The sequence below is a fragment of the Kogia breviceps genome, chromosome 7, assembly GCF_026419965.1.
Source record: "Kogia breviceps isolate mKogBre1 chromosome 7, mKogBre1 haplotype 1, whole genome shotgun sequence".
Lineage (NCBI taxonomy): Eukaryota > Metazoa > Chordata > Mammalia > Artiodactyla > Physeteridae > Kogia > Kogia breviceps.
Window position 1 is genome coordinate 10,551,913 of NC_081316.1, and position 24,904 is coordinate 10,576,816.

At 60.0% G+C, this 24,904-nt stretch overlaps 1 protein-coding gene across 1 annotated transcript; it reads right to left on the minus strand.

The window, feature by feature from the left end:
- Positions 1–1,948: 1,948 nt before the first annotated feature.
- On the minus strand, positions 1,949–23,584 carry TNKS1BP1 (tankyrase 1 binding protein 1). Its single transcript, XM_067037243.1, is given in 13 exon segments — positions 1,949–2,371; positions 2,847–2,919; positions 3,129–3,286; positions 3,962–4,089; positions 4,201–4,351; positions 4,569–4,935; positions 10,587–11,392; positions 11,394–12,518; positions 14,522–15,889; positions 19,793–19,862; positions 21,364–21,997; positions 23,073–23,180; positions 23,504–23,584. Coding segments are annotated over 11 exon segments (4,962 nt in total). The 5' UTR covers positions 23,167–23,180; positions 23,504–23,584; the 3' UTR covers positions 1,949–2,371; positions 2,847–2,858.
- Between the last annotated feature and the right edge of the window lie 1,320 nt (positions 23,585–24,904).

Sequence of the window (24,904 nt, forward strand, 5' to 3'; positions counted from 1 at the left end):
ACCGTGTCGAGACGTTTCTAATTATAACGGGACTGGGACCAGATCCTCTTTGAAAGTTATCAACAAAAATCCCGGGAAGGGACAGTTCAGCTTTCTGACATGTAGGAAAGGGGTTGATTCGTTTATAAACACATGGACTTGTTGCCTTTAACGTGGTGCCCTCAAGGGCTGTACACTTATTCTACAGCTCATTCAACTCTTCAGAAATCGCCTTCAGAACCACCTTTGACCAAAATTGATCAGCCCGCTTGACTGCCCAAAGAATTCCCCAATACAGACATCCGGGTGACTTTCAGCCATTTCCAAAATCCAAAGCCACGTTCCAAAGACCAAGACCTGCCCCTTCTGAGGTCACTCCTGGGAACCCCAGGCACAGTCTGAGAAATGGCTACATGCTAAGAAGATCATACTTTCCAGTTGTTGTCACTTTACGGGCAGTTCAAAGCTCATGTATGTTGCCCTCTTCTCTCCCTGACTGCCAGAAAGGCCCCCAAACCGGTCCTCAGACAGAGGGAGAGTGTGCTATCCCCACCCACCAGACCTGGCTCTGGCCTTCTCTGGAAGCAGGGCCCCATCTCTGCCCCCTCCCAGCAGTGCCCGGGCTCCATTTTCCTCACTAATGAGTCTTAAGTGTTTGGCTTGGGCTCCTGCCAATGCTACTCCTATGGGTAGGAGGAGGTGCGGTGGGAGAGAAGGAACCGGACGAAGCTTACGCCAGCTCGGCTCCGCTGGCTCCCAGGAGGGCCGGCGCAGGGGCTGTGTGGCACAGACCCAGCCAGGGGCACAGCCAGGCACCCACTTGAGGGCCCGTGTCTTTCCCCTCCACTTCAGGGGGCCTCCCAAAATGCAGATTCCTAGGCACCCCGTCTAGATTGGAATCCCGGGATGGGCCCAGGAATGTGCATTTTTAATAAACACCCCCAGGAGATGGTGATGCAGGGTGAAGGCTAACAAGCGCTGCTCTAGTCAATGATGGGAATTCCAGCCTCATTTGTGCATTTTTCTAAAGAGTCCACAGCTTTGGTCAAATTCTCAAGTTAGGTCAATAGCCCCCATACTCCCTAAAAAAAAAAAAAAAAAAAAAAAAAAACCAAAAGGCTAAGAAGCTCTGGTGAACAGGATGATTTCTAAATTCAGCTATAGCTACAATTTAAGTGACTCTGTTTGGCCTCATTAAGGTGAGTCCACAGGAGACGCCTTTTCCCAAACCTCAGGGAAAGATGATGCCAGCCCTGAAAGAGGCTGGCAAGTCTGGGGAACCCAGGATGACAGAGGACTAGGCTGGAGGACAGTAGGATGCCAGTGGTCAGGGGTTTAGGTGAGAAAGGCCAGAGCTCGGGGGACATTCTAGACCGCATGGGTTCAAAGAACCCTTAGGGATCACAGAAACCAACACAACGCCCCCCCACCCTGCTGTAAGAAATGGTGAATTTTTACCAATATCTGGTCCTCTCTCTCTCTCTCTCTCCGGCCACACATCTAAACTACATTTCTCGGATTCCCTTGCAGTTAGCAGGGGGCATGAGTTGAATTTCGGCCAGCGGACTACGGGTCTCCCATAGGATCCTGCCCTCTCTCCTCTGGATGCTGCAGAGACTCCAGGGCCCCTGCAGATGGCTGAGCCACAACAGGGAAGGAGCCTGGGTTCTGAATGACTGGCAGGTGCAGAGTGTCCCCGCCACTAATCCGCCCCAGACGGGGCCATGAATGGAAAATAAACCTTCGTGTGTTAAGCTACGGAGATCTGGGGGTGGTGCGAATCAGCAATCAGCCTACTGTAACCAATGCACCCTCCTCGGTGGGTGCCCGGCGAGTGCCAGGGAAGTGACGGGTTCCAGGTCAGAGCGAGCTCCTGGTCGGCCAGGGCTAGAACCAGCATTTCCCCAGGTACAGCCTCGGACAGGGGATGCGGCCCCATGACCACACACCACAAACTGGGCAGCACCAATTCCCAAAAAACTTTATTGTTTCAAGTGGCAAAATGGTATCAGTTTCTGTGGGGCACCTGGCGGGGCGGAGGGAGACCAGGGGTGGGGCTGGGCTCCGCCCGTTACAAAAATCAAAGGCTTTTATAAAAAATGCTATAAACTGGTATCAAAAGAAAACCCAGGGGAGGCTGGAGGAGGAAGCAGAGAGGGAGGCGGGAAGACAGCTTAGGAGGGAGGGACCTAAACCTTCGACCGCTAACAGTTGGGAGGGAGGTGTCAGGGGACTTGGGACGGTGATACAAAGTGCATAACTGTGCCTCCCCAGACGGCCCCCGGAGGTGGAGGGCGCAGAGGCTGCAGCCTGGACGTGGGGGGCTCAGCAGTCTCCTTGCTGGGGACCCCACAGGGACGGGCACTGCCTGAGACTGCCAGATGGGAAGGACCTGCAACAGGACGAAAGAGGTCAGGCAGAGACGTGGGAGTAGAGGAGGCGCTTCAGCGTCTCTCCCCCCCTCCCCCCACCCCCTCCACCATGCACCAGCCTCCCCACACCAGAGCCTGGCTCCCCCAGCGGAGCCCGGCACGATGGAGGCCCTGCTGGGCACCTGGAGCCTAGTGAATGCACCCCTGGGTCCCAGGTTGGAAGGGCGGGCGGGCCACGCTCAGGCCACCTACAGGGCACGGACCCTCCTTGAGCCCCAGAAGGAAGGTGGGGATGGACGTCCCCAAGCCAAGGGACCCGCCAGGTCTCTGGAACTTGGCCTCAGCTGCCTGCTTCCAGGCTCGCAGAGAAAGAGGGACGGACAGCTCAGGTCTAGAAGAGGGTCTGGGGCCTCCCGAGTCCTCCAGGGCGGGCCCTCCTCAGCCCTGAACCCGCTCCCAACCCCAGACAGGCCCAAGCCCAGCTCCTGCCCTCACCTCAGTGACTTCTCAGACCTTCTTCTTCTTCAACTTCAGGGCTTGCAGCCAGTTGGGCGATGATCCTTCTGACCTTGAAGGCAGAGGGCGAAGGTCAGAAGGGAGTGGCGGGGGCTTGGTCAGAGACCAGCACTCGGGCACCGACCACTGACCACCGGAACAGAGCAGTCTGGGCTCACGCCAGCCACCTCAAGGCCTCAGCTCTGCTCTCTTGTAAGGCAAGGTCTTCCTTGGAAGGCCAACGCACTGAGGCCAGTGAATGCCGGAGCTGGGGTCACCTACCCCGAGGATTTCTCTGGCTTGGGAGGTAACGCGAGGGGCTTCCCCAGCCCCGGGACCTTGCAGGACTTGGAGCGATGGATCACGGGCTCCTTCTGACTGGACCTGCTCTCTGTCGGTTCCCCCTCATCAGCCGAGCGGTTCCGGGAGCGCAGCTTGGCCTGAGAGACAAGCCAGGTGCAGACAGATGTCAGAGGGGCAAGGAAGGGCATCCACAGAAGGCGAGGCCTTCTCGCCAGAGTACGCCGTCCCCAGAGACAGGCTCAGACCCCCTTTACCCTTCACCCCAGGGGATGCGAAGGCGCCTAGAGATGAGCTTCCCCCGAGAGCTGAGCCACTCCTGGCTCACAGCAGGCCCTCAGAGACACTGCTGAAATGAATCCAGCCTAACTGGGCTGGACAAGGCCAGCGGTGACTTCCCGCCCCTGTGCCTCTGTCTCGAATGTCTCCCCGCCTCACACCCCGCACAGACACCTCCTCTGCGCACCTCGAAGCTACAATCGTCACATGAGGCCTTCCCCAACCCACCCTCCCATCCCGCACCCACTGTCTCTCCCTCTCTCTGAGCAGGCCCGCCTCCTACCTCTACCCCCCCAGTGACAGTTAACCGTCTCCCTTCACCAGGGCTAATGATGGCACATGGCTCACGTCCCCCGCTACCCTAGGAAGCCGTGGGACACAAACACGCCTGTTCTTCCTTCCGTCCCGCTTAGCGCCCCTGCACAGCGAGACAAGAGTGAGGGGAGACCAGGAGGGAGGGGGCAGCGAAGGAGCGGGCGGGGAGAAGGCAGCTGGATGCAAGGTGGTCAGATGGCCCCGCTATCAGATGCTACTACCTTCAGGGCTGATGGGCTCAGGCCAGGAAAGAGGTTGACTTTCAGCCCCTTGGTCACCCGTGTCCGGCGGTTCTGAGGCTCCTCCACCACCTCCTCGTCTGAAGACGGTACCCGCGAAGCCCGCGGCTCTGCAAGGGCCCAGAGAAGGGCTCAGCACGGGCGGCAACCCCGGACCTCCCCGCCCTTGCACCACCCTCAGACACGGACACGGATGTCCCCACGCGACACCCCGGCCCCACCTGTCGAGTCCTGGAACAGCCTCGCGTCCGACTCTGCAGCCTTGGACAGGCCCAGCGTCCCCCCGGGCCGGATGGCCGGGGCCCGGTGGCCACGCTTGCGCCCCAGCTTGGCACGGCTCCGATACATGGCACTGTCAAGGATCTCGGTGTCCTGCTCGGGACAAGGGCGACACCACTGCCATCGTCTTCGTGGTCCTGCCCCATCCCGGGGGAGCCCCTGACGGCCTCGGGCCGGGGCTTCCTGCTTTCTGCGTCCCGGACTGAGACTGCCCAGGGCCCACACGGACGAGGGGGGCCCAAGGGACGAGCACCCCCCCCCACGCCCCCGACGACATCCCAGCCACTGCCCTGGGCTCCCCTCCACTGACCTCGATGAAGGAGAAATCCTGACCGGTGGCGCTGGCGGGAGGGCCCTGCGGGGGCCACGGGGGGGTCGGCGTCCGGCCCTCCTCGCTCTGCCCGGGCCCCGCAGGGCCCCAGGGGCCGTCCACCTCTTCTGCCTGGCTGGCTTCACCATCAGGCTGGGGCCTCCAGGAGGGCAGACGGTCCCGGCCAGGCTCCAGGGGCTCCCCTCGGTCGGCGCCTGCTGGGGCCCCTTCCTCCTCTGACAGCTCCCTGAGGCCCGAGGCTGCCGGCTCCCTCCGGGCCGCTGCCGTGGAGCAGCTGGCGGCCAGCATCTCCTCCGGGGGGCCCTGGGAGCCGGAGGGCGGGGAGCGGGCCAGGCATCCGCCAGGGCTGCAAAGGACCAGAGGCCAAGGTCACGTGGGACCACGTCTCCCGCCCCAAAGGGCGCTTTCCCCAACCTCTCCCTCTCGTCCATGCTTCTCCCGACAGAGGCCTCAAACAACACAGCACAGAGGGCAGGACCTGGGCCAGCCCGGCGGGTTCAAATCCCAGGTCCGCCACTTACGGAGACTTTGGATGAGTGCCTTCACCTGTAAAAGCCTCGGGGTCTCCTACCTACAGAGTCCCTGGGGGACCGGAGTGAGACTCTGAAGCCCCCAGCCCAGGGCAGAGCACGCGGTAGGTGCCGTATAAATGAGTTCCTATCTCCACGACCGTCGCTGTCGTTGATGCTGTCCGTGCATCCCTCCCACGGGCACCAGCTTGGGTGGTCACTCTCCTTGGGATAAGCCAGGCACCGGTCCATCTGCACATCCTGCCTCTTTGGCCCCGACCCTCCGGGTCACCCCTCCCCGTGGCCCGGTCTCACTGAACACCCGGCCCTCCCAGATGGCTGTGTATCGACTGTGTGACTGTGTATCTGGACAAGCTGTTCCCGCCTGGAAGGCTCCCCCCGCTACCTCTCTGCTTTCTCTCCCCGCAGTTCAATTCCTCTTCTGAAGCCGGCGGCTCCCCTCGCCAGCCAGCGCTCTCCCCAGCCCTGCAAGCCCTGGGTTCTACCTGCCCCAGCCCCTGCCTCAGAGGCCGTGGCTCTGTGCCCACTGACCATCTACCTGCCACCTTTGTGCTCTCAGCCCTCGGCCCCGGGCCTGGTCAGGAGCGGGACTGAGCAAACACTTGCCCAGCGAATGAGAGGCTGGGTCGCCTGGCCCCCCGACACGGCATCTGCGTCTTCTGCCTGCCGCTAACCTCAAAGCATGACAAGAACACACCAGGCACAGCACACCACACTCTCACTAGCTCACGTTCCCCGCACGAGGAGCCTGTGTGGCCCAGCTGCCCCCCTGAAACACACAGATACACCTGCACGCTCTCACGGCACACGTCCTACAGGGGAGCGTGCACTAATCATCGGTCACTGCTTACACACACACACACACACACACACACACACACGTTGTAGCCACCACGCCACAAGCACAGCAGAGCCACACCCGACACACACACACACACACACACACACACGTCGTAGCCACCACGCCACAAGCACAGCAGAGCCACACCCGACACACACACACACACACACACGTTGTAGCCACCACGCCACAAGCACAGCAGAGCCACACCTGACACACACACGTCGTAGCCATCACGCCACAAGCACAGCAGAGCCACACCCGACACACACACGTCGTAGCCACCACGCCACAAGCACAGCAGAGCCACACCCGACACACACACACACACACACACACGTTGTAGCCACCACGCCACAAGCACAGCAGAGCCACACCTGACACACACACGTCGTAGCCATCACGCCACAAGCACAGCAGAGCCACACCCGACACACACACACACACACACACACACACACACGTCGTAGCCACCACGCCACAAGCACAGCAGAGCCACACCCGACACAACACACACACACACCGTGCACACAGCCATGGGAAAGGTGGGCAGGACAGTACCCGGAAGCCAGGCCACCGGGTCCCAGATTGCAGGGGAAGAGCGTGGGGCAGGTGAGTCAGTACCAGGCCAGAAGGGGACAGGGCGGGAGACAGCATGTGTCAGTCTGTCCTTCGACAAGCTGCTGACAGATGGAAATTAAAGCAGTCTCAGGAGGGAGGGAGGGAGGAGGCGGAGGTAGCAGCACAAGTGCAGCAAGGCAGCCGAATCAGGAGCAGCCCTGGAGGGGGGCCAAAGCCAGCTTACCCCGCTGCTTAAAATCAGGGAGGCCAGGGAGGGAGGGGGCAGCGGCAGCAGCCCGCCCGGCCCGAGGAGGCCCCGCCCAGCGCCTCTCCTGGGGTGAGGCAGGGAGGAGGCTGAGGGCAGGCCCCGAGAGCTAAGGGGACGGGGAAACAGCGGACGGGGGGATGGAAGGATCCACCTCCAGAGCGAGACCTGGCCCACAGCCACGTGGGCAGAGGGCAGTGGAGGAGCTCGGTGGGCTCCGGGGGTGACCGTGGGGTGGGGGAGGGAAGCGTTCGCCCCTGCTGACTTGTCTAAACCCCACTCAGCCTGCTCCCCGTCCCGGGAGAAGCTGTCCTTCTCCTTGCTCCGGGGGCACCTACAACACCTATAACCTGAGCCGCTCCCTGGCAGGGAAGCAGGTCAGGAACCCGTCTGAGCACGGCCCACTCCAGCACACACGTGGACTGCACCCCTTGCCTGTGGCCTTGGCAGAGTTACTTATCCACTCTGAGCCTCGGTTTCTTCATCTGTAAAATGGGGATGATATAAGTACCTACACTTTGCCGGGTCTGTTGGCAGAAACACACACCAAGCACACAGTTAGGCCCCGGATGAATCTTCAGGATCGTCGTCCTCGTGCTCAGCACAGGTTCCCGGCCTGAGGACTCGCCCCGCACCCTCTCTACCCCTCGCCCACCTGGACCTAGAGTCTCCTGAGGGCCGGGACTCCGTCCACGCCCACCCCACACAAAAAAATCAGCCTCCTTGTGTTCAAGGCTCCAAGACCGAAAATGAGAGAGGTGAGGACTGAAGCTGGAATGATGTGTCTACAGGGGCAGCAGCTGACCTTGACCCCCGAGAGACAGGAAGAGCACCCAGAGAGACGGCTACAGGGCTGGGGCCCAAGGGGACGTGAAGGAGCCCACATTCGCAAGCTGTGGGGCCTTGAGAAAGACACTGCCTCTCTGGGCCTGCTGCCCCAGCCACGGAATGAAGGAGCTGGCCTCAGTATCTCTGGGGGTCCTCTCCCGCCCCGATGGCTGGGAGGCTTCTGCCTCGCTGCGGCCTGGGGGCAGGGGCAGGAGGTGGCCAGGAGGCCAGAGAGAGGAGAGGGCGGTACAACAGCTCTCGGGAGACCCAGGAGCGCCACTCCCACCAGGACAAGGTGACCTAGACACAGAGGGGAGGGGCCTGAGCTCTCCCCAACGCCAGTGGTACAGCCAATGGCCACCAGCAGGGGGACCTTTGTCCCACGCAGGACGATGACCCACAAGTCCTGCAAGGCCTCACTTTCGGGACAGTTCCTCAAGCCCACCCACACCTGCAAAACAGACACAAATCACGGGTGGTGAGCATTCGGCCAGTGACGACCACACCACGTGCCAGGCAGGTTTCTATCACTTCCTGTGTAGGAACTCCTAGCCCAGCTCCGGAGAGAGCCACTGCCGACTCGGTGACCTGAAGCGGGTCACACCACTCCCCGACCTGCCAACCCGAGATGATAGAGATGATAGAATCCCTTTCCCGCTTCGCAGGGTAGGTGTGAATGAAGATAAGTGCTGTGGGTGTCGATTACTCCCAATTACAGTCAAGACACAGGAGGCCTGAGCAGAGACGGGACTTGCCCAAGGTCAGAAGGGGTGGTGGCGGAATCAGGACCCAAACCTGTCACACAGGCCCAAAGCCAGCCGGCTCTGAGCTGGTCCTCAAGGACTTCTCGTTACCAGGAGAACCTCCAAAATTTCCTCTAAAGAGCAACTTTCCAGAGGGTAGAATTTCCCTGAGTCACATGCTCAGAACACCAGCCCCTTGGATATTAGTCAGAGAAGCTTGAAAAACATCCCATTACAGAAAGATATACACGTTTCCTTACTCCTGTGCTTCCAGTGCTAATATCCGTACTCCCTAAGTCTCCTGTACGCCCACCCAGTACAGTGGCGTTTTCCAAACACACAACGTGGCCGGAGAAACCCAAGCGTTTTCAAGGTGTGATGGAGACCGGAGCTCAGAGAGCTGAGCGCTGAGGACTCCCGGCTTCTCCGCCGACACCCTTCCCCTTCCCCAACCCAGCCCCCCCAGCCAGCCTCTCCCTCCATCCCAAACAAGGGGAGATGTTCTCGCTTTCCCCCTCCCAAGGCCCCCCCCCCAAACTTCGGGGAAAGGTGGAGGGCTGCGGGTCCCACCTCGTGGCAGCCTTAGAGCCTTGAGCGCAGTAAAGACACAGAAGTCAGAGAGAGCCACTGCCGACTCGGTGACCTGAAGCGGGTCACACCACTCCCCAACCTGCCAACCCGAATCCCTCTCCCGCTTCACAGGGTGGGTGAGAAGATCAGTGAGATGCAGCGTGCAGCTGAGCACGGGGCACTGCGGAGCTCTGACGAGTTCTGGGAGTCCCGGGAAGAGGAATCCGGGGCAACCACGGGGAGCCTACCCTCTCCTGCCTCCAGGAATGTTACAGCCCAGAGAGGTCCAGCAACCTGTGCTCGATCCCGGGAGCCTGTGGACTCCCAGTCCCGGGCACTCAAGCCCTTCCCGCAGGCTGCACCTCTGCCCACGCTCCTCCGTCTCCTCCTCAGCAGCCTGAGCCCCCAGACTACTCCCCGGGCCATCCTCCCGGCCCCAGGCTCTGTCCACCTTCCCCTCTCCCTCCTCCTCAGGAACCTCCAGGTTCCTCCTCCCAAATGCCTCTCCTGACCCCTCCAACACCCCACCGATTCCCTCTAGACACTTCCTGGTCCCTCCTGCCCGGCCCACTACCATCAGCGCCCCTCCCACTTCTAACACAGACCCCATCCAACACCCCATCCCTTCTTCCCTTCGCGCCAGGTGAGAAGCTCCAGGGTTGGAAAAGGTCCAAACCTGCTACTCAGTCAAGAGAATTAAACCCAACCTCAGTGGATGGAAATGTTAGGGAAATAGAAGCAATGCCTTTTTAGCACCCTTACCAGGTGCAACATCACCTCAGTTGGTTTTAGAACAGAAGAATCTCAGGGACAGACTGTGGTTGGCTCGGAAAACTTTTTTTTTTTCAAAGTTCTTTTTCCGAAACTGTGCATGGAGGCCAAGCTCATGGGGCCAGGAGCCAGGTCCCAATGTCCTGCAGGTTGTTTTTGTTTGTTTGTTTGTTTTTAAACCAGGGTTTATTCTCTGCTGTTGTGTTTTTTTTTTTTTTTTTAATTTCATTTATTTATTTATTTGATGGCCGTGCCACTAGGCTTGTAGGATCTTAGTTCCCCGACCAGGGATTGAACCCGGGCCCCCTGCAGTGAAAGAGTCCTAACCACTGGACCGCCAGGGCATTCCCGCTTTTCAGGTTCTTAAACTGATGCTCTTCTGGGCCTTAAGACAAGGCAGGCAAGAAGCACAGGGATCCCACCCGCTGCAAGAAGCAAGGAGTGCCACCATCCGCTCCACCCTGACCTGGAGGGCTCAGGCCAAGACGATGCGGGGTCCTCCTCCCCAAGCCTATGAAAGCATCCGTGTTCCCTGGTCCTGCAGCACCTGCGGCTTCAGGACCGAGAGGCCCGGGGAACGGCCACCAGAAGCCAGCCAACGACAGGACATACCCTCCAGCACCCTCACAATCACCAAAGAAGCCTAAAGCATGGGTTGCAGAAGTCACACCTCAACCATCACACTCATCGTTCAAAAAAGGAACTCACCTGTATGTGTGTCAGAGTTCAGTCTAAAACATAAAGTGAACACTCACAGTCCAAACCATCTCAATTCTCCAAACACTAGAAGTTCTTGGGGGAAGGCAGTTTCTATCGCCCTTAGAAAGGGTGCACTTTTCGGACAGCCATCCCACCTTCCCTCCCCACCCTGGGACGGCGCTCCCTTACCTGGCTCCAAAGCCGGGGGATTCCCCTGTCTCTGATCCAGGGTCCTCGGGGCAGATGGCCACGGAAGGCAGGGGATCGTCTCCGCCCTGGGTCTCTGGCCCACTTGTCTTGCCAACTCCCAGCTCCCTGGCCTCCGAGGGGTCTCCGGCCTCCAGGCCAGAGGACAAGACGCCGTGGTTCCTCAGGTCTGGTTCAGGGTACCGGCTGACCTCCCCTACCCCACGCTCCCTGGCTTCACTCAGGGCCCCCAAGAGCTCCACGTTCCGGAGACCCGGGTCCTGGCTCCAGTCCATCTGCCCCACCCCACATCCCCGCGGCCCCCGGGAACTCTCAGACTGCAGGTCGCAGGGCATCTCCAAACTCCTCAGGCCCAGACTGTCGCCCCAGGCCACTTGGCGCGCCCCGGGCTCCCTGTTTCTCAGCCCTGGGCCGGGTGTCCAGTCTGCCTGGCCCACTCCGCGCTCCCTCGATTTAAGGAACTCTCCTGCCTCCACGCCCGACCAGTCGCTCTGCCCCACGCCGCTCTCTCTGGCCCGGCTGTGGTCCCCTACCAACCCCGCTGCCACCAAATCGCCGCCCCTCAACCCGACCTCAGAAGTCCAGTCCTTCTCCCCGACTCCGATCCCCCCGGGCTCCACGGACCCTCCAGTCTCCGGACGGCCGGCCAGCTCCACGTCTCTCAAGCCCAGGTCGTCTGCCCAGCCCAGCTGGCCCATGGCACCCTCCCCGGCCTCACTCGAGCCCCCAGAACGCGCACCACCGGGCACTTCCAAGTTCCTAAGGCCCAGCCGGTCCCTCCAGTCCGCGGGTCCCGGCCGAGGTCTCCCCGGGGGGCACAAAGCGGCCGCCCCCGATCTTGCCAGAAGGGCTCAGGCCAGCGCCTCTCGCTCTGTCGTAGCCAATGACGCCAAACTGACGGCTCCTCTCGGCAGCCTCCACGCAGAAGTCGCCGCTCCAGCCCCGCCGTCCTGGGCGGGAGGCCGCCTCCGGCTGGGGGCCGGCGCCGAGGCCCAAGTCACCGGCCCAGCCTCGCTGCCCCACCTCCCCGTCTTCCCGGTCGGCGTCACTGGGGCTCGGGCCCCCTGCCTGCTGTCTTCCCTGCAGCCCTCCAACCTCCTGGCTGGCACCCCTGCCTTGCCAGCTGCGCTGCTCTCTCTGTCCCAGGGCCCCATCCCGGGACTGGGGGCCGCTGGGGCCGAACAAGCCCCCAGACTCAGTCTCTTCCGGCCGGCTGACGTCCCTGGCGGCCTCGCCCAGGCTCCCTCTGCCACTGAGAATCTTCTTCTCAAACTCGTCGTCCTGTTGCTGGGCCTCCTCGGGGCTGAACCCGGCGCTCAGGGCTCTCATTCCGAAGCCTCTGTCCTGGGAGCCGAGGGCCGTGGAGCTGCCACCGCGGCTGGAGTCTCTCATCCAGGCGCTCTTCCCGAACTCCTGGTCCTGCCCGTCTGCGTCCTGGCTGCTGTAAGTACCCAGAGAATCTCTCTTCCCAAATTCCTGGTCCCGGGTTTCTACGTCCTGGCTGGAGTAAGTGCCCTGGGGATCCCTCTCTCTGAACTCCAAGTCCTCAGCATCCACCTCTTGGCTCTGCGGAGCGCCGAGCTGGGCTGGCCTTCCGATCACCCGGTCCTGGGCCGCGAGCGCCGCGGGGGCCGGCGCTCCGCTCCCCTCCTGGCCGCCGACCTCCGTCCCCTCCTGGCCGATGCCACACCTGCTGGCCCACTCCCTGGAGCTCCCCTCCCCCACTGCGTGCCCACACGCGTTGGTCCAGCGGTCCTCTCCAAGGCCCGGGTCCCCTCTAGGGCTCGCGCTCCCAAGGCCATAGTCCTGAGAAGTGTCTCGGGACCAGCTGGAAGGACTAAAACTGCTGGGATGTGTGTCTGCTACAATCCCAAATTCACTCTGCAGATCCTTCTGGGCCCAGCCAAGGAGTCCCTGGGAATCAGGAGAGAAGAGAGAAACAAAGAAACTATGCTTAAGAGTCAATCGAGGTGAGAATCAGTCCCGAACGAGAGAGTCAGCACTGGCTGGGGCCCAAGAGCCCCACTTTGGCTACAGAAAGCCTGGGTTTGGATCCCAGCTGTGTGACCTTGGACAAACCACTTAACCACTCTGGGCCTCAGGGTCCTCGCCCTTAAATGGGGTAATTCCTACTGCGTGGGGTGGCACAAGAGGATTAAACAAAATCATTTAGGCCAAGTACTCAGCACAGTGGCTGGCGCACCGTGGACACTCAGCCGATGATCCCATGGTCACGTCTGCGGCCCCTGGGCAACACGTGGCAAACCGCCAGGAGAGAGGCTGCCTGGCAGAACGGGCTTCACGTGGGTACGGGGCTCTACTTTCAGCAAGGAGAGGTCAAGAACTCTGAGCCCCTCCACGATCTCCTTTCCAAGGCAAAATCCCAACGCCACCCAACACCCTTCCAGCCCCCGTGAGTTCCCAGACCCTTCCTCCCTAAGGAAAGCACCCTCCCGCCTAGGCCTCCCCGGGAAGACCTCTCACTCCTCGCCCGCCTGCCCGCCTGGGAGACAGAAGGGACAGCCTCCTCCTGCACAGGGGAAAAGACCCAGCCTGGGCTCCGGCACCCCACCCCGCACTCCCTGACTCACTCCTGCGGGTGGGGGAGCCCTGGGCTCAGGGCTGCGGAGCCAGCCAGCCTCATCCCGCAGCGCTGCGTTGGCCAGCAGCCTCTCCAAGACAGACAGGCTGGGCTCCCCGTCCCCAGGTCGGGCCATGGCCCCTGCCTCCTGCCCCCTGCCCGTGTCCGGGCTGCTGGGCGCGGCGGGTGCCAGGACAGGGCTGGGCCGCTCCCCTCGCCCGGACCTGTCCGATGGCTCCGGCTCTGGCTCTGGCTCTGGCTCTGGCTCTGGCTGGCCCTGGCCTCGCTCCCTCCAGAGCAGCTGCAGCTCGGGGGCAGCCCCGCCCAGAAGCCAGTTGAGTCACTCACATCCTGGGACAGACACACCTACTTCAGGAGCCAGCCTGGTCTTAACTCCTTCCTGCTCCTCCTCCTCCCCCCCCCTCTGCCCCCAGAGGCCCCCAGGCTCCTCCCTCCTTCCAGCCCCACCCCTACCAGCCCAGGCTGGGCTTGAAAAATACATTTCAAAAGCCACCTGGACCCCAGCCCTGAGATTCTGGGGCAGCCTGCTAGGAGAAAGGGCACTGGCCCTGGAACTAGCGCTCTGGCCCTGGCCCAGCCACCAACTTGCTGGGTAACCTTTGTACAAGGCTCTGCCTCCTCTGGGCCTCAGCTGCCTGTCTACAGAGGCAAGTCTGAGCTTAATAATAATAATGTTCATAAAAGGTAACACTCGCCAAGCACGCGCGACGAGCCGGGCGCTATTCTTAGTGCTTTACAGGTACTGTAACCGTCACACTACAAGGTAGAGCTCATCACTGTTCTCCCCATTTCACAGATGCAGAAACCAAGGCACAGGCAGAAAAGTCCCTTGCTCAAGGTCACACGTGGGCAAAGAGCAGGGCCAAGACACGAACCCAGGCAGTCTGGGTCCAGAGCCCACAGCTCTAACTGGCTACGCTGGTGCCCTTCATAATGTCACCCGTAAGAATGTACTGAACACTCAGTGTTTGCCAAGCATCGCACCCAGAGCTTTCCACGCCTATCTTACCCACAATGCAAGCCTAAGAGGCAAACGTTATCATTGTGAAAGGACTCTGAAGCTTAGAGGTTAGGGTATGTTCCCAAGACCAGTCAGCCGGTGGATGCTGGAGTCTGATGAGAACTCACGCTAAACCCTAAGCACCGTCCCACACCCTCTGCTCTGCCAGACGGTACAGCTCTGAGGGGCACGTCCTAGGTGCCCTTGATCATGGCTGGATCCCAAGCTCTGATCACATAAAATCCACGTTGAAAGAACAAAGCCCTCCGAAGCCCTGGCTTCCATCCCAAGCCCCGCCCCGTGCCCTGTCCTCACCTCAGAGCAGGCACTTGGGGTCTGTGTGTCCTTCAGCTCAGATCCAGCTCCCCGCCCTGCACCTCCAGCACTGGGTGGTGGTGAAGCCAGGAGGTCATCCAGCCAGTGGGAGCTGCTCTCAGGGCCTGCAGGCTCAGGGGACGCCCTACACGGGTCTTGAACCTCTGTCCTGGGTTGGGTGGTCTCAGCCTGGGCCAGGGTCACGGCCTCCTCCTTGGCAGGCAGTGCCTGCCCGGGGTCGCGGATGGCGGCAAAGAGGACACAGGGCTGGTCAGGGGGTGCTGGCTGCTGCTGCCCCAGGACTGGCTCCAGGATGGGCAGGGCGGCCTCCCTGGTAGGCAGAGGAAGGAGGGATCCCTGTCCAGGCAGGGGCTCCCGGTCCTCGTACCTCTCCTCTGCCTGCAGCAAGACTGGTCCAGGCGGGTCCCCTGCTGCTGGCAGGGGCTCGAGGGGGACAGCTGGGGGCTGAGGATGGCTCTCCCCATCGCCCTTTTGGGTTGGGGAGGTGCCCGGATCATCCGCCTGCACCCAGGAACCAGGCCTTCCTGGGCCCTCTGGAGCTGGCGGGGCCCCTCGTGCCTGCTGCGACACTCCTTCCTCCCTGCTGGATGCAGCCCAGTCTCCAGCTTCTGCAGCCTCCGAGGCCTCAGTGGCTTCAGTGATGGGGGAGGGGGGCGGGGAGTCTAGCCGCCACACCCCTAGACCTGAAGGCCGCGCGGGGAAGGTCCATTCAAAGGACTGTGACAAGCTCCAGCTGGACTGTGTCTCACTCCCAAAGGGATGATCCAGGGCCAACTGGCTCCCCTGGGTTTGGGGCAGGGCAGCCAGCGAGCCCCCCAGCTTCTCCTGGTCTTGGCCGGGCAGCTGGAGCACACCTTCAGAAAATCGGCGCTGAGCCAGGCTGACGGGACAGAGGTCCTCGCCTCCTGTGGCCGCCACCTCCCCAGATGGCAACGTCCAAGGGAGGTCTAGCAACTCACCCCCCTCTGTCAGGGGCTGAGGCAAGGTGGCCGGGGGCTGCTCCGGGCTGCGGCGCCCCGAGGGCTCCTGGAGGGGAGGGCTGCTGGGTCTGGGGGCCTCCGGGGCTCCCAGAGAGGGGAGCCCCGAACTAGGGGGGTGGCAGGAGCCCTCATCAGGAGGGGCCACAGCTGGGAATGCCGGAGTCTTGGGGAGGCGGGGAGAAGCGCCGGAAGCTGCAGGGCTCTGGGCTTCTGGAAGCTGTGAGTGGCGGGGAGAGCTCTCATCGGGTGAGGAAAGACGGGGAGACTCAGGGGCTGAGCCCGAGGCTTCAACGGGGAGGCCTGGGCTGGCGGAGCCTCCGTTCTCCAAGGTGGAGCCTGGACTGGAGGGGAGCCGGGGCTTGGAAACCTGCAAGAGAAAGGTCAAGAGCCACCACTCACCATCAGCTGGGTGGGGGGCCCCCTGGCAACCCCACGGAGACCTCAGGCCAGCGGCTGCCTCACACTCCACAGAGGAAACCTGGGCGCAGAGGGGCAGCCACCCAGGATGGCCTCAAGAGGCTCCCAGATGACTTCGAGAGTCTTACAAACTTCTCAGGGTCCGCAGACCCCTCCTTTTGGCCCTCTCCCCACAGAATGCACGTTGCTTTATTCACACAGTATCACTCACACCACTTCAGGTGCTTCAAACCCTTCCCTCTACACCCCCACCCACCCCCAAGCTCACCTAAGGATCTTCTAAAGGGTCCACGGTTCATGGGTCAAGAACACTGGCTTTACAAAGGGAAGAGGAAAACTGGGACTCCGGCCGTCTGGGGGTGGGGGAGGTTCGGCCTCAGAGCAGGACTCCAGGCCCCACGCAGCTCCAGACCAGCTCCCAGGAACAGCTAGCTCCTGCCTCCCGGGGTGGCGTGGAGCCCTCCACCCTGCTCCGTGCAGGCAGGCCGGCCTCAGCGTTCAGGTGAAAGGCCCAGGGGTCGGGAAAGCACCTGGCCCAGAGCTGCCCCTGCCCCGGCCCTTGTAAGCTGTATGCCCTCCTGCACAGGAGTCACCCTGAGCCTCAGCTTCCCCGCCTGTACCCCGGGGCTGGTGGCAACAATGTCCGTCTCACAGTTCGGTGAGGATTAAGTAAGATTTGTGCACATGACCTTTCAGGATAGGACTCAGAGAAAGAATGGATGCTGTGGGACACTGGGGCCACAGAACACCTGGCACTCCCTTACCCCTCCACTCAGCCTGTCCCCAGACGGCACAGCGAGTCTTGCTCTACCTGACCTCTGCGCACCCGCAGAGATTGCGATTCCCCTGCTGCCCTCTCGCCAATCGGGCTGTTTCTGTCACACCATCACCTTCTGGCCCTGCGCAGGGGGAGGCGTCCTGCTTCCTTCTCAAGGTCAGCTTCCGTTCCCTCCACCCTCTGTCCCCTCTACACATCTCTGGTTAATTCCAAGCTCATGCTCTTAAGCTACACCATCCAGAACCCCTCCTGTTAGAGCCCCCCCCACAGACCCCTCCTTCCCTCAAAAGCAGAGCTCCTGGACCCCTGCCACCCTCCCCAGCGCCACCCCTGTTACAACGCATAGCGACTCCAACAGTCGCACGGTCAACCCGTCCAGCATCCTGGCTCGGGTCCTTGCCCTCCTCTTCCCCGATTACTTTGTGACCCACCTGTCCCCAGGATCCTACCCTAGACCCTGTCCTTACCCATAACGGCTGCTCCTCCAGAACCTCATGTTCAGGTGTCCCGCTCAACCATTCCCCCCATCCGCCACCCCCCATCCCCCACCCCACTTATCCCTCAGCCTCTCTGAGAAGCACAGCCACTAAACCTCCTTCCTTCTCGCCGTCCGACTCCGTCCGACTCCCTGCCTTCTCTCTTTATCACCACTGACGTCCCTTTCCTACACAGCTCCCGCACCCTACTGCTTCACCTGTTTAAATACACAGCTCTCCACACCTCAAGGCTCACCCGGGCAGCCGGGAAGGCTGGGCCCCCTGTGGCTCACACACACACCTCCCAGGCAACGCTCTCCCATCTGGTCTCCTCAAAACTCCACAGCTCCTCCCGGGCTCTCTCAGCTGATGGCCTTGCCCCCCCTTCCCTGAGAATGCAGAGGCCACGGGCGGAGGACGCGCACACCAGCACCCACAGCCCCGCCGCCTGCACGGGAGCCCAAGCACCCTGCTCCCCGCAGTGGTCGTGAACTGTCCTTGCTCGGGCCTAAGGCCAGCTCCTCCTCTCTCGGTCCTGCACCACTGATTTTTCCTACCCTACTGGATCATTTCCATCAGCACACAAACTGCTCTCGTTTCTTCTGGCTTAAAAAAAAGAAAACACACAATGCTGTTGACTCCTCCCCTCTCTCTGGCTACCACCCCTTTTTCTTAAACACAGGGCTCCACATTCAGTATCTATCACCGCGGCTCCTCGCGCCCATCCTCTGCTGAACCCCCTCCACATGGGCTTCTCTCCTGGCCCGCCATCCCACCGCTCCGGCCAAGGTCACCCATGACGCCCTGCAGCTAACTCCCATTTCTCAGAGCTCATCTTCCTTGCCCCGCGGGTAGCGTCTGACCACTAATCCGCCCTCCTCCTGTCCCCCCCCTCCTCCGCCCCCAGTCCTGGAAGCTACTAGCTTCAGTTGGCTTCCAGAGCACTCCACGCTGACTGCTCCTTCCCGCCTCTCCCGAGCTCCTCTGCTAGGCCTCGTCCTCTTCCCTCCCCCACCTCACGCACTCCCTTGGTGATCTCAGCTGTCTTTACTGCCATCTCTACACTGACAAGGCCCTGCAGCTCCAGACTCAAACATCCCACTGGCCCCTCGACGTTTCCACCTGCGTGTCTACAAGGCATCTCCAGCTCAACAAATGCAGAAGCAAGCTCCTCTGATCTCCCCCGATCCTGCTTCACCCTAAGAGGTCCCCCTTTTCCCTAAGGGGTATAACCTGATCGCTCACATCAGAAGCCCTGGGGTCATCCTTGACTCTGCTCTCTCCTCCCATCGATCTGTCTGCAAATCCCGTCCACGCCACCTTCAGATCCTAGACGGCGGCCACCACTGCTCGCCATCTCCACCACGGGCTACACCTCCAGAGTCCATGACGCCATCATTTCTCACCTGGGTTATCCCAACGGCCCCCTAACTAGTCCCTGCTGCTGCCCCGGGCTCCCTGCAACCGAGAGGGCGGGGCGACTCTTTACAACTAAAAAAGCAGAGGTCACTCCTCTCCTCCAGCCCCTCAGTGGCATAATACCCCCACGCAAGCAAAGGTCCTCCTAGGGGCCTGTAAGGCTATCACCTCTGGGTCCTCCCTATCGCCCAACTCCTCCTCTCTCACTGCGATCCAGACATCCAGGCTTCCTTGCCAGGAAGGTACCAAGTCCTTCATACTTGCAGTTTCCTCGGCCAAAAATGCTATTCCCCCACATCCACATAGCTCACCCCATCCCCCTCTTCGTAGCAAGGCCTTCCCCTGTTACCCTCAACCCCAGAACCCTCCCAGGTGTCCCCAGCACCTGTCTGACACACTACACATCTGCTGGTTCGCAGGGATGTCTGTGTTGGCCTCTGCCGCCCCGCATTGGAAGGTGAGCTCCCTGAGAGCAGGGGCGGTCTTTGTTTTGTTCTCTGCTCTTTCCCCAGTACCCAGGTCACAGTAGTTGCTCAATAAATACTTTTGGACAGACAAATGAATGGAGTCAGGTCTCCCTCATGGGGCAGATAGGACAGCCTCTGGCTAGCAAGGGCTCTGTGAGTAAGAAGGACCACCCTTTACATCACTTACTCAGAACTTCGGGCCATCTGCCCTCTGAGCACACTGTCGGGAGAGGGGATGTTAACAGGAAACCCCCAAGAAAGGACTCTTCCTCTCTTCTGAACCCTGAGAAGGCAATCCAGCCAGGGAGAGCCGTGGACTCAGACCCTTCAGATCCTGCCTCAGCTCCTGGGTAAGTTACTTAACCTTCCGAGCCCCGGTGTCCTCACCTCTCATATGGGACCAAAGGGGCCTGCTAGCTAGAGATATCACAAGGATTAAGTTAGTCAACATTCCTGGGATGTGCCCAGCACACAGCAGATAATCAAGGACAGTTGTTCTGGACACTGTAAGAGCCTCAGGGCCTGAGCCACACTTAGCCAGGGTGGCCTGTACGTTGGGAAAGCTGAGTCCCAGGGTCAGCCCTTGGGCCAGTCACCTCCTCCACCGGCCTCCGCTTCCCCATCTAAACTACAAGGAGGTGAAAGAGATGATCTTAGATGACCCTTCCAGCTCTAAAATACCACGGTTCCGATTTGTAACGAGGGAAACTCACGTCAGCAGGTGGCTCAGAGCTGGCCGGCCGAGCCAGGTCCCCGTTGAAGGCCAGGTCCGAAAGGGGGTTCCTGTGAGGGAGAAAGAGGGGAAATGGAGGCCTAGAATGGCAAAGCCTGTGGCAGGGTAGATAAGGGAGAGCTGATCACGGGTCTGCCGAAGTGACTGCAACAGCATCCAGTGTTAACTGCCCCCCACCTCCCCAAGCATTTCCTACTGGGGGACAGAGACACTATGCAGTTTCCACAAAGTGCCCCAGGGACAGTGCCTGCTCCCCACCCGCCCGCCAAGGGTTAAGTTCCCCCAACTCCTTTGGGAAGAAGATGCAGCTTGCCCAGACCCCTCCGCGGCTCCCAAAAAGATACCCGCCCCCCTTCCCTGAAGGGGTTAATGTTCTCCTACCACCAGGGAGAATGCAGCTGGCGCTGCTGCCGCCCTGCCAATACTTCTTGAGGAATTGCAGGGGGAGGGAAAGGGGGAAGAAGGAAGAGTGATTTTCCAAGGTTGAAGTTGCTCCTTTTAAGCCTGGCTTGGTGCAAAGGAGGGGAAGATAAGGGCGGGACCCAGCCAGGACAGGGTGTGACCTCCTGGGAGCCCAGGCCTGGGACAAAAGAGTTGACGGGGAGGCCCTGCCTTCCAGGCACTTTAAGGTGAGAGACAGGAAAGGCTGGAGGGCAGGGCAGCGCAGGGTAGGGCAAGGGTCTTACCTTCCAGCTCAGCTCAGACCACAGCGGCCCTGCCCTCCACAGCAGCGGGAGTGGGAAGGGGCCTGTGGGCCCAGCAGAGCTGCCAGGGGCCCAGCTGCCAAGTGCCTCAAGCAGCTCTCCCCTGCCCTGAGGATGGCCTCCATGCAGCTGACAGCCGTCAGCCTCTTCCAGTGTCCAGGGGCACCTCCTGGTCAGCCTTCTCTCATATACTGGCACCAACTCTAGGCAAGTATACCATACGCAACAGTCTCCAACCTATAGCTGTACTTCCTGTGCGTTGACACTAGCTGGCTTGGCGTCAAGGTGTGTTCATGTCTTTCCTCTCCCATCAGACTCCTCCTCACAGCCAGACTCTGCCCTCCTCAAACTGACTCACACACACACACACACACACACACACACAAGCACCTGGCACACGGCTGCACCCACAGCGCAAGCTAGCAGTTAAAGTTAAAAGCGCACACTGGAATCAAACAGACCCGAATTCAAACCCCAGCTCTGTCTCTCACTTGCTAAGGGACCAGGGGAAGTCACTTTTGAGCCTCAGTTTCCTCATCTCTAAAATGGGTCTAATATTCCCTTCACTAAACAGCATGCCTATGGATGAAGTAAGGCAGAGGTTGGCTCTCAGTATAAAAATAAAACCTGAAAATAAACTTCCATACCGTACATTTGAACTCTACTATAAACATACTTCAACTCCGTATAGAGAACTATCATTGTAAAAAGAACATAGTAGTACTGTCTGCTGGGGGAATGTTCTGTGACTCAGACCTAACCTAAAAGCGAAGATCACAATCCCAGATGCAACTACCCACTTTGTCCTCCAGGCTGCAACCAAACGTACAGCCTCCCACCCCCTCACCTCTCCTCGGGGGTCTTGCTGGGCTCTTCATGGCACTCTGTGGGAGACTTTGCCGGCCCCTCCTGGGCCCATTCCCTGGAGAGGGTCCCACCATGCTCATCCCTGGGAACTGTGGCCACACCATAGGTCCTGGGGCCATATCTTGAGCTGCCATCATGGTTAAAGGTGAGGCGGGAGCCCCAGAGGAGGTCAGGGCTGGCCGGGACCTCCTTCCTCGGCTGTTCCATCTTGGCCAGGATCTCTTCCACTGTGGTGGCTGCAAAGCGCTCCGAGGCTGGACGGAAGGGGGCGGGCGCCTTCCGCACACCCGTCGGGGCGGCACATCGAGCTGGAGGTGTCAAGGGGGCTACCTCTTCCTTCCCAGGCTCCTCTTTCACAGTCTCTCGGGTGGCTTCTCCTCCAGTAGGGGCCTCAGCCATAGGCCTTGGTGCAAACGGAAGGGGACGCTTGCTGCCACCATAGGGCTGGGGTCCCGCCAGCATGTTCATCTTCCGGGCAGAAGGCAGCTCGGCCAGAGGACCCCGGGGAGGCCGAGGCCCAACAGGCACCAGCAGGCTGGGCTTGGCAGGCAGGGCTGGCTTGGCGGGCAGGGCTCGGGGTTTGGGCTTGACAGGGGGTTTGGCCCGAGCGTCACCTACCGAAAGGAAAGGATTGGTTGGGGGAATGTCAGAACAGCAAGCAGAACTTCATATCCCACTGTACAAACTCAGAATGTTCACATCCTTCTAGGTACAAGGTCAAATGTCACCTCTTCCATGAAGCCTTCCTTGATTTTCCATACACATGCCAGAAACATCTTCTCCCATCTCCAAATTCCCAAAACACCTAGTCAATCCCCCTTATAAGCTAAAGCTATTTAAGGGTCCAGCTGGCAGCTATTTCTCCCTGTACCCACTTTGCACCTAGTACCTGTTCTTAACAAATGAATGAATGAATGAGCAAATGAGCTAATAAATGAGTACCTGCCTACCCATATCAAGCAGTCAGCCCACCATCTCCCCAGTGTAGTCCTTTCCTCCTACATGATACTCTGCTGTACTACCATCCACAGGAAACTTGTCCCAGCTCAGCATCCATACTCTGCCACCCTGTGCCCCCGCCCCCCGTGCACAACCAGGCCACCTCCCCACTGTCATCTGGTGTGTGATCAGGAATGCAAACTTACTATTGACCTAAGCCAAACAGAAGTAAACCTGGTACAGGAGGGGGAAAAAAAAAAAAAAAAAGACCAGAAACCTACCTTCTACATAAGGCATTTCAATACCAAAAGAGAAACCTTGAATTACTCATGGCCACGGCCCTTTTAATAGAATCCTTCATCGCCCACTCATTTGGCTCAGGGCAAGAAAGGCGTCTAGACAGGGAGTCAGGAGGCCTGGGTTCACATCCATAGGTGCATGCCATTTCCCCCCTAGGCCTCAGTTTCCTCCTCTGTCAAACACGTAGTTTGATCCACACCGTCTCGAAGGTTACCAGTCTGCCCTCGCCTGCTGGAGAGCTATGCTCTCAAACAGTTCTGAAGGGTCTCAATGGGAGCTAAGAACCCTTCAGACTCATCCTGCCCGTCCTCAGCGCTCCTCCCTCCCTCCCCCTCACTGCACAGAGTCATCGTTCGCCCAACCGCTCCAAGACAGAATGGGGGTTCAAGCTTCCGCCCCACCTACCCTCCTCCCAGCCACCCCGCTGCTCCACCCTGCACCCATAGGTACCTGGCTCAGAGCCAGCAGACACCAGCTCCTCCTCTGGCTCCCGGGGCGGTAGGGAAGCCATGGCTGTGCCTTCCCTGAGAGCAGATACTTCCATCACATGCGGCGGACCTGCGTGAGAAGTGGGAAGCAGAGGGGTGTGAGCTGGGGTGGCTGAAGACCCAGGAAAAGAGAGAAAGCAAAAGGGCTGGGCGCTGGCAGTAGGCTTGGTGGTGAGGGACGTCTCCGGCTTCTGGCAGAGGCAGAGTGCCGGACAGGAAGAGAGAACTTCAGGAGCGGGGCTGGGGGAGGTCACGGGAGGTCCCCAGCCGCCACACCCTCCACACTTCCCAGATCACTCTCCAACTCTTGTCTCCTAACCCTAAAGTCCTGGAGCTTCAGGGAGCTGCTCACTGCTCCCCCCTGTGGCCAGCTCTCCGTGGCACCCCACTTACTTCTCCCAAGGCACCCCCCCGGGGTCCGGCGGCCCCACTCGAGGTATCTACTCAGGGGCAGAGTAAGAGGTCCGCAAAGTCTGAAGTCTCTCGGTGAATCACCTCATGGGAGACGGGAAAAACCCGCTCCTCCCCAACCTGGGGCTCCGCCCCACTGCCTGCCTGCCGGCCTGCCTGCCTGCCTCCCCCTTCCTGCTCACCCTCCTTCTCTCCCTCCCTCCTGCAGCTGGGAGTGGTTCCCTCTCCCCCCCCCCCCCCCCGCTCCCCCCTCCTCCTTCCACATCCCTGCCCCACTCCCGCCTCCTTCAGAGCTGTCTCATCCAAACACGGAAAAATAAGGAATAAAAAGTAAACATCTGGAATACATTTTTTTCTTTAATTTCTCAATCGCTTTGGCTTCAGCTTGGAATTTGATGAGGTAAAGTCAGGGCCTAGTCCTGTTGCCATAGCAATGGCCTCCCACTGGATTTCCAGAGCCTCGCCAAGAGGAAGGAGGAGTCGGCCCAGGCCTGGGCTGGGAGAATGGGACAGGGCTTGAGAACATCCGGGGGGCGGGGTGGCTTGGGGGAAAACTCCCTAGGGTTCCCTTTCTTGGACAGTCACAGTGGGACAGCCACAGCCTAGGAATGCTATGTGGGCATCATTCACCAGCCGAGACTTGACCTGAGGGGTTTTGAGGGGGGCTGAAGTAGAAGTTTTAAACCTAATGACACAACCCTATGGTAGAAGCCAAACGGGTGCCCCTCCTCTAAGCTTGTAACAGAAGCTTCAGGTTTGCTACGCCGGGATTCAAATGCTGGGTGGATCTACCACTTTCTAGCTCTGTGACCTTAGGCACATTGCTGATTTCTCTAAGCCTCAGTTTCCCTATGTGAGAAACACAGTTACTGAGACTGTTAAGAGGCTTACTTGAGGGACTTCCCTGGCAGTCCAGTGGTTAAGACTCTGCGCTTTCACTGCACACTGCAGGGAGCATAGGTTCAATCCCTGGTCAGGGAACTAAGATCCCACGTGCCATGCAGCGCGGGGGGGGGGGGGGGGGGGGGGGGGGGGGGGAGAGAGGCTTACATGAGAGGATGCACACAGCTGCTGAGCACAAGGCCTAGCACCTAATAAGCGCCCGGTAAATGTTGGCCATTATTAGCACGATTCCATTTAGTGTCACCAATGAGCTAATACATTGGTGACCACCTCCTCCTTTCCCCAAACCACAGGCTTCCGTTGTTCCAGACCATCCCTTCTCTCCTGCAGGCCCCAGTCATGTCACCTGCTCTTCAGACACTTCACCAGCTCCTCAGTTCCCATCCTGGCTCCTGAAGCACCATCCCACCCTCAAGAGCCCCCGCCCCAGGCTGACAGAGCCCTGCCCCTCTTGTTCCAAAGGAAGAGGGTTATTTCCTA